The sequence below is a fragment of the Canis lupus genome, chromosome 2 (genome assembly GCF_003254725.2).
Source record: "Canis lupus dingo isolate Sandy chromosome 2, ASM325472v2, whole genome shotgun sequence".
Classification (NCBI taxonomy): domain Eukaryota; kingdom Metazoa; phylum Chordata; class Mammalia; order Carnivora; family Canidae; genus Canis; species Canis lupus.
This window is the reverse complement of record NC_064244.1, coordinates 22,143,503-22,153,306: the sequence shown is the minus strand read 5'-3', so window position 1 is coordinate 22,153,306 and position 9,804 is coordinate 22,143,503. Positions and strand designations below refer to the sequence as shown.

The 9,804-nt window shown below is 40.9% G+C and overlaps 1 protein-coding gene across 1 annotated transcript in view; it reads right to left on the bottom strand.

Annotated features, from left to right (window-relative positions):
- Window positions 1–6,619: 6,619 nt before the first annotated feature.
- Window positions 6,620–9,804, bottom strand: part of CCDC3 (coiled-coil domain containing 3) — a 114,977-nt gene continuing 111,792 nt past the window's right edge. The window contains exon 3 of the mRNA XM_025445265.3: window positions 6,620–9,266. Within this exon, the coding sequence (XP_025301050.1) occupies window positions 8,991–9,266 (276 nt within the window). The 3' untranslated portion in view covers window positions 6,620–8,990. The remainder of the gene's footprint in view (window positions 9,267–9,804) is intronic.

The following is a 9,804-nucleotide window of genomic DNA, read 5'->3' as shown; positions in this document are numbered from 1 at the left end:
TATTTGTGTATAATTGTTCATAGTAGTCTCTTATAAATTTTGTATTTTTGTGACATCAGTTATAACTTCTGTTTTACTTCTGATTTTATTTTTTTTAGGCCCTATTCCTTTTTTACTCAATGAGTCTGCTCAAAGATTTATCAGTTTTACCTTTTCAAAGAACTCACTCTTAGTTTTATTGATCTTTTCTACTTTTTTTAGTTTCTATTTTATTTATCTCCACTCTTCTAATTATTTCATTTCTTCTATTAACTTTGGGCATTGTTTGTTCTTCTTTTTCTAGTTTCTTTAGGTGTGAGGTCAGAAACTTTATTTGGGATTTTTCTTGTTTCTTGAGGCTATATCACTAAAAACAAGTCTTTTAACTGCCTTTGCCATACGCCAGAGATTTGGAACATTGTGTTTTCATTTTCATTTGTCTGAAGGTATTTTTTTCATTTCCCTTGTGATTTTTTTCATTGACCCATTAGTTGTTCAATAGCATGTTGTTTAGCCTCCACGTGTTTGTGTTTTCCAGGTTTCTTCCTGGAATTGATTTCTACTTTCATGCCATTGAGGTTGGAAAAGATGTTTGATATGATTTCAGTCTTCTTAAATTTGTTGAGACTTGTTTTGTAGCCTAACATAGGAGAATGTCCCAGGGGCACTTGAGCAGAATGTGTATTCTGCTGATTTGGAGGGAATGTCTTCTATGTCTATAAAGCCATCTGGTCTAATGTGTCATTTAAGGTCACTATTTCCTTAATAGTTCCTTAATAACTTTCTGTCTAGATGTATCTATCTGTAAGTGGGGGTTAAAGTTCTCTACTATTGGGACACCTTGGTGGCTCAGTGGTTGAGTGTTTGATCTTTGGCTTAGGACGTGATCCCAGGGTCCGGGATCGAGTTTCACATTGGGCTCCTCCTGGGGAGCCTGCCTCTCTCTCTGTGTCTCTTATGATAAATAAAATCTTTTTTTAAGTCCCCTACTATTACTGTCAATTTCTCCTCTTGTGTATGATAATATTTGTGTTATGTGTTTACATGCTACTATGTTGGGTGTATAAGTATTATAAATATTGTATCTTGTTGGATTGATCCCATTTTCACCACATCATGCCCTCTTTGTCTCTTACAATAGCCTTTGTTTTAAAGTCAATTTTGTCTTTTGTAAGTATTGCTACTCCTGGTTTTCTTTTAGTCTCCATTTGATGGAGTATTTTTTCAATCCTTTGACTTTCTATGTAGGTCTTTAGATCTGAAGTGAGTCTCTTGTAGGCATCATATAGATAACTCTTTTTTTTTTAATCCATTCAGCCACCCTTTTGTCTTTTGATTGGAATATTTAACCCATTTACATTTAAAGTAACTATTGATGGATATGTATTTGTTGCCATTTAAAAATTTTTTGTCAGGACGCCTGGGTGGCTCAGTGGTTGAGTGTCTGCCTTTGGCTCGCGGTGTGATCCTGCTGTCTCAGGATAGAGTCCCACATCAGGCTCCTGCATGGAGCCTGCTTTTCCCTCTGCCTCTGTCTCTGCCTCTCTCTGTGTGTCTATCATGAATAAATAAAATCTTTAAAAAAATTTTTGTCTGTTTCGTAATTCTGTTTCATTCTTCTTTTTCTTTTCTCTTATGCCTTGATGACTTTCTTTAGTGTTATGTTTGCATTATGTTCTTTATTTTTTGTGTATCCCTTATAGGCTATAGGTTGGGGAAATTTTCAGCTGTTATTTCTTTAAATAAATTTTCTGCTTTTCTTTCTCTTCTCCTTCTGGGACTTATATAAGGCTAACATTAGTATGCTTGCTTTTGTCTCAGAGGTCCCATTAACCTCATTCAAAAATTTTTTTTCCCATTTTGCTGTTCAGTTTGGGTTATCAACCTTGTCTTCCAGATAACTGATCTGTTTTCCTTATTGTATAGTCTACTCTTTATTCCCTCTAGTATTTTTCCTTTCTTTATTCTTCAGTGCTGATTGGTACTTTTTCTTTCCAAGTTTTTATTTAAATTCCAGTTAGTTAACATACAGTGTAATGTTAGTTTCAGAAATAGAATTTAGTGATTCAACACTTACATACAACACTGGATGCTCATTATAACAAGTGCCTTCCTTAATCTCCACCACTTACTTCACCCATCTCCCTCCTTATCTCCCCCCCTGCCATTTGTTTCTGAAATTCCATATATGAGTGAAATCATATGGTATTTGTCTTTCTCTGATGGACTTATTTTTCTTAGCAAAATACTCTCTAGTTCCACATTATTGCAAATGGCAGGATTCCATTCTTTTTACGGCTGAGTAATATTCCAGTGTATGTATGTATATACATATACGTGTGTGTGTGTGTATATATGTATATTTACATACCATATCTTTTTTTATGATAGTCACACACAGAGAGAGAGAGAGAGAGAGAGGCAGAGACACAGGCAGAGGGAGAAGCAGGCTCCATGCACCGGGAGCCCAATGTGGGATTCGATCCCGGGTCTCCAGGATCGCGCCCTGGGCCAAAGGCAGGAGCCAAACCACTGCGCCACCCAGGGATCCCTACCATATCTTTTTTATCCATTTAGCAGGCAGTGGACATTTGGGCTCTTTCCATAACTTGGCTATTGCTGATAATGCTGCTATAAACACTGGGGTGCATGTATTCCTTAAAATTACTATTTTTATATCCTTTAGGTAAATACCTAGTACTGGATTTTAATTTCTGGATTATAGAGTAGTTCTAGTTTTAATTTTTTGAGGAATCTCCATACTGTTTTCCAAAGTGTCTGCACCAGTTTGCATTTCCATGATTGGTAACTTTTTATATTTTCTCTTTGTTGAAGCTTTCATTGTGTTCATCCATTCTTCTCCTAAATACAGTAAGTATCTTTAGGACCATTATTTTGAAGTCTTTATTAAGTAGGTTGCTTATCACTGTTTTATTTAGTTCTTTTCTGGGTTTTTTATTGTTTTATCATTTGGAACATTTTCCTATTTCCTCATTTTGCCCAGTTCTCTATTTCCATTTATTAGGTAGTTTAGCTATATCTCCCCATGGAAAAATAGCTTGGTACAGGAGATGTCCTACAAGACTCAGAAGTGCAATCACCCTTGGCCACTAGATCCAGGCATTGAAGGGGTGTTTCCTGCATGTGCTACCTGTACTCTCCTGGTGGGTGGGAGGTGGCCTCAGGCCTACCTGGTTGCCATGCCTGATTGAATCTTTGGGGGCACACTTCTGGGTGGGAGGGGGTTGGCTCCCAGTTATAGCTACTTTTGGGACTTTGATGGGCAAAGCTGTCAACCTGTTGACTTTGAGGCCCAGACAAGGTCTAGGGGTATGTAGAACTCTCAGTAGAGCATGCTTCTAGCATTAACAGTCTAGAGGGAGAACTAAAAATGGTGACCACCAGCGCTGGGATCAGCATGGTAGTATTAGATAGCAAAAACTGTTGCTATCAACACCTCAGTCCCTGGTGTTAGGTCCAGGCTCCTCTTGGGTCTCTGTCAGGCATTTGAAGATTAATGACTCTCCTTAACCTATGCTCTACACACTCTCTGATCTGGTGTTTTTGCCCTGGCTTCTGGGTTCAGTATGTGCACAGGCTTTTTAAGAGTGGGTTTTCCTTTCCTTACAGTTCTGTAGTTTGCCTAGACCACCCCCCCCATTCATTTTCAAAGCCTGTGTTTTAGGGGCTCATCTCTCCTATACAGGACCTAAGGGCTACAGTACCTAATGTGGAGCATGAATTTTTGCTCCTCAGGGAAAAGTTCTGTACCTTTGAGATTCTTCCCAACCATGTAACTCCAAGCCTGGGGTATTTTGTGCTGTTGTTTTTTAAACTTGGTGAAACCATCTCTCCCTTTTCTTTGTCTTTCTTTTTTTTAATTTAAATTCAATCTGCCAACATATAGTATAACATCTCTCCCTCTTCTACCTGTGTTATCCTTTGTTGTGGAGGTTCTGTTCATCCAGTTTCCAGGTCCCCTTCAGAGGGAGTTTTTCCACATTTAAGTGTGGACCTAATGAGTCAATGGGATGATGTGAGATCAGGATCTCCCTACACCACCATCTTGAACCCCCTCCTCTGGGCAATTTTTAAAGTATCAAAATGGACCCCATTCTGGGAAATACTAGATGTTCATTTTCTCTGCTGATCCTGATGTGACAGCTGGATTAAGTAGGTCTGTGCTCATTAGCAATTGCCTTTTTGTTTGTTACAGTCTTGTAGGACTCGTAAACACAAATCCCACTGACTTTCAGAGCTAGGTGTTTTGAGGGCTAGTCCTGAAGTAGAATTCTTAAAAGTTGGGGCTGTAGATGTCACATCCCAAGCCTTCTCTCAAGGAAAAGCCAGTATTTGGAGATTTCCTTCTGATTGTATAGCACTGTGCAGTGGGTGGGCACCATTTATGGCAAGAGCATGTCTAAGCCTTTTCTACTCATTTTGATATAGGTCCTTTTAGTTGTCTCAGCATGGAAGATTTGCGTGGCTAATTTCAGGGTTTCTTTTCCATGTGTCACTGTGTCTGTGGGAACAGGGGGGTTCAAGAGCCTTCTATGTTACCATTTTTTAAAAAGATTTTATTTATTCATGAGAGACAGAGAGACAGACAGAGGCAGAAGCAGGCTCCATGCAGAGAGCCTGACGTGTGACTCGATCCCGGGTCTCCAGGGTCACACCCTTGGGGCTGAAGGCAGCACTAAATCGCTGAGCCACCTGGGCTGCCCTATGCTACCATCTTTAAAGCTGCCTCAATACTTTCTTTTTCTAAACTTTTTATAAAGAGTTTATTTATTTATTCATGAGAGACACACAGAGAGAGAGGCAGAGACCTAGGCAGAGGCAGAAGCAGGCTCCATGCAGGGAGCCTGATGTGGGACTTGATCTCGGAACTCCAGGATCACGCCCTGGGCCGAAGGCAGGCGCTAAACCACCGAGCCACCCAGGGATCCCAATGCTTTCTAAACTATGTGTGTTTGAGGGGTTTTTTTCCCCCCTATGATGGGGAGAGTGGAGCATGGCTGGATTATGGGAGGAGTCCTCACTGAGGAAAATATTTATGATAAAAAGAAAATATTGTGGGGAGCTAGGTTTTAAGAGGTGCAATATGAACTCAAGATAACAGGAACAGGCTTGACCCTGGATGTGGTCAATAGGGATGTGCCTGCCTTGAAGGTGGAAGAGAGGAGAGGATGACAGAACCACACAGTGTCAGGGATATTCAAGGAAGTTGAGAAAACATTTCCGAGTGCACCGTGTTTTCTTGGTAAGTTTGGAGGAACTACTAATTGTGAGAAAAAGGGAGGTGGCTCAGTGTTAAGGAACATGAAAAAGAACTGGAGATGTGGTGACTGGAAAGAGGGATAGAATTTAAGATAAAGATTGGTAGGAAAATTATATGGAATCCCACCAATACACTCTCATTTCTGACATGCATTGGGCCTTTGTGGTGAGTATTAGAAACAAAAATTATTCTTGTAATAGCTATTGAGGACAGAGGGTCAGGAACCAAGCTAAGCATTTAAATGAACTATTTTATTCAATCTTCTGGACAGCCTTTAAGGTAGAAATATTTATTATCCTCCTTGTACAGGAGCCAGTATAAAGAGAGAAATCAAGATGGCACTGAATCCTTGATTGGCCACCTATACTACTTGTGTCCACTGGGCAATTTATTTAATCTCTTGAAATTCCAGATTCCTCAAGCATGGGGAACAGGGTCACTATTAGAAATAGTAAATGAGAATATGGATAAAAGAGCTTAACACATGCTGGGTACTTGATTCTTTAAAACCATTTTAGAATATGGACTGTTACTGAACTAACAATTTGATTCAAAGTCACTGATTTGAGTTTATGTTCTCTTTCCCCTAAGAGAGATGGAGTGTTGCACCACAGATGTGAGAATACCTGTTAACTTCTGTTATCAGGCAGGTACCAGGAAAAGTGTGACATAGGCTGGCCTCAAAAAATATTCTTGCAACAGTGGTCTGGAGTACAAGAAGGGCATTCACATTCAACCACACTGTGGAGGCCTAAGGAACTACCCCACAAAAAAAAAAAAAATACCCCACACTAGCTGTGGCTCCTATGTCTGTAGTTGAAGGCTTCTAGATGCTGTCTGCCTCTCTTTTGTGATTTGGTGTCTGATGAGGCCAATTGACTTTTGCAAAGTAGAACTCTTGGTTTGCATCTCAGAGATAATGCTACAACAGGTTGGTTAAGCATATCAATTTTGGAGTACTTCTTGGGTTCTTTTCACATAAAAAATTCCTACTAGTATAATAAACAAGTTGCAAGGGCTACAGTGAGATGACAGTGCAGCAGACAACAGGGACCTGGGGACTTCTCTTTGGCAATAGATTCAAATGTATTTTTGTAGACATTGATAAATGAAGCTTCTTGTCCCCCGTGAGGAACAGGCCTGGATACCATTGCTTTTCTGCAGGTGTGTGGAGAGGTGGGAACCCTGGGAAAGAGAGGGTCAAACTATATCCTCAGGGGAACATCAAAGGAGCTCTGATCTCAGTCTCCTATAGGCCTCAGGTGTGACTCACAGATGCTTCCTCAAATGGTTTTAAAGTGCTTTTCCAGGCCAAAGCTGGAATCTCCCTGACCCAAAAGAAATACACATGCCTTACCATTGTGGCTGAAATACTGCTCGTATTTATTAAAAAGGTAGAACATAATGCATCTGTAGGGATCCAGGTTCCACAGTTCTCAAAGCACTAGCTGTAAATCACCTTTAGGTTTGTCATTCCCTTGGGTGGAAGCAAAAGTGCTTTAATGAAATGGCCCCAGAAAGAATAAACTATTGTACCATACTATGGAGGATGCTGCTAATAAAGGAGCAGGAGAATGTTGGAAAATGAAGCAAAAGCTGCCATTCTATCTAGTTCAGAGTGCAGACATCTCCCTTTACATCTCCCCTTAGAGGCAGCCCCAAGTGACACAGATCCACCCTCCCAACCAGCTGCCAGAGCAAGAATGTGGTTTTCCTAAAGGCAGTAGAAGGGAAATCTGACAGTATGATAGCCATTTCCAATGGAGAGGACAACACTGTCAGGTGCTGCAGTGCCTGGGGTGGTCTAGGGGGAGACTTCCCGATGAGGAACCTGCAGGTTCCATCTGGAACAGCACAGAAGAGAGACTTGTAGATTTGGAGGTCCATCAGAAGACAATTGTGGGAGGATCAGCTGCCTTCTTAATGACAACTGGGACTGGATCAAATGTACCTAAATTAAGGGCTCAGATGTTCTATATAGTGGATACTCTTTGTACTTGTAGTACCGTCTTTAAAGGTTTCTTTCCAAACAGGGTGAAGTGCTCTGAGGTCATGTACAAAATCTGACACACTGACAAGTGGACTCATGTGCAAACATTATTCCCAGGATTGGAAAGTGTTTGCATTCAGAAGCAAGAGTTTGGAATGCCTGGAACTGTGTCTGGCATTTCCACCATAGGCATCTTTGCCACAAGTATTTTCACTGCATAACTCATTGGCCAGAAGGCAATTTGGCCATTGAGGGGCCAAATAAAATAACAAAATATAAAAGAGGGACCTTAATATTATTTCTTCATTTTGTCCTTTTTAAGAGAAGTATCAATTTTCCAAATACTGGGATGCATATTTTAACTGGGTTTTGTATTTCATTATGAAAGCCTTCTACATTGTTGTTCCATCTTTAGCATAATGATGCATATCTGTCCATAGACATTCAAAAGTTCTATGGGACATGCAAAAGAAAAACTATAATGCATTTCTGAGTTATTACAATTGATAAACTACTACTCTGTATTACAGTATGGTATGCAATCTGGCCTTTATACTCTTATTTCACACTTCTAGTTAGTTACTGTATTTTCTATCAAGTCGATATATGGAGTTATTATCCACTATTTTAAGACCACCCTGTATACTGGTCATAAACTATTAAGAGGCCTAAGATTCATGTAATGTAAAAATGGGAACTTAGTTTGGTTTCATTTCTCTGTTGACAGTTATTTTATCTCTGACAACAACATTGCCTTTCACCCAATTAAGTGGTGAAAAATGCTTGCATCAAGACTCTGTAGAACTGTGTGAAACAAGATCTTTGGATGCCTGGATGGGAATGAGGCAACATCACTTGATTCCAATAGGCAAGAAGGTGTCTTTGCGGAACAGAAGTTAATAGTGTACTGGGTCAACTCACCTCGAATTCAGAGCAGTTGAGTTAATGAGCAACCATAAATTTGCATTTAGCAATGGCAGAGATATTGCACAGGCTCCTTCCAGCTCAGGAACATGGTTTGATAAACCACGACCAGTCCCCAACGGCAGTTCCCCTTTATATTAAAGTGGTCCACAGATATCCACTTTAACTCTGGGTAACTGGTGCTGGAAATCAGGAATAATTCATCTTATTCAATTATCTGCTGCTGCTACCCACCCCCAACTCAAAGCACTACGTGTTATGAGCTATGCTTCAGCTGTGAAGAAATGCTGGTTAGAGTAGGGACACCATGCATGTGTTTATTTACAGACATCCTCGGGTGCTTTGCAAGGCCTCCATCCTCCTTCTGAAAAATGTGACAAATGAGGCACCAGAAGGTTCCAAGACTTGCTGCTCAAAACTAATGGTAGTCCTGGAGCTCATAGCTGGGGTTCACACTGCCTCTCTTCTGAAATAAGGCTCAACCCCTTGATTCTTATACATCTAGAGATTCTAAAATATTCTTTCCACAGTAAGTACACTTTCCTGTGTGCTCCTGAAAGCTGAGGACAGGCCTCAGCAAGCACATGATATTCCAGGATCCTGCCTCTGGATTTGCAAGCAGGGAAGGGAAGGAGCTGAGCAACTAAGAAAATAGCAAGACGTGCCCCTTAAAGTAGCTAGACACTACCAAATGCATATTAAAAAGATCATCCACAAGATTTTTTGACCTAAGTGCACATTAAAACCTATCATCACTTTAGATTCCCTGGCAAGAGGCAACATGTTTCAGCAGAGCCAGGCAAGACTCAGTCTCTGCTACCCCCGCAGGTAGGTGGCACCCGGTGGCTCCTGCCCCAGGGCATTAATGTGTGGGATGGCACCTGCTGCAGCTGCTAACTTCTCGCTGAGCTTCTGGTTCACCAGCTCCAGGTGGCGACCATTCTTCCGTGCCTGCCTCAAGGACCTCTTGACCTTCTTCACCCGATCCCGAAGCTGCTTGTTACGCTTCTCCAGGGTGGCTACCTTCTGCTGCAGTTTCTTGACATGGTCCTCCTCCTCAAACAGAGCCTTCTGTACTGACGAACACATGAGCTGGGGAAAGAAATGCGATGGGAGAGGCAGGTGAGTTGCTCTAGGGAGGTTTTGTGAAATTTCCCTGGGTGCTGCCTGGGTGCTCTGACTTAGCCAATGGCTCCAACCCCAGGATGAGGACAACCCTCAAGGCCTTTTCTTGGTTTCACCCTGTGAACCCTGCCCTAATAGCAAATATAAAGTATCCTCTTTGGGGTACCTTTGATAATTTAATTTTTTAAAGCTGTTGCATGGTTTGTCTTTTTACATGCTTACCAACTTGTATACTATTAATTCCCTGAAGGGGTTGGTGACTTTCCACTTTTTGATTCAGCAATTTTTTGCCTGTTAAATTCTAATCTGGGTTTAAAACAGTTTCCAGAAAAGCCAAAATTTGAGGATCAGCCACAAAGGGCCTTCAGGGTATTTCTACTTAACAGGCTTTGCCTGCATTATGCATCAAATACATAATGGAAATTATTCTGGTCATGGCAGGATGGACTTCAAGTACAGGGCATTTTTTAAAACAATTTTTCTTTCTTACCTAAGCCACCTGGTT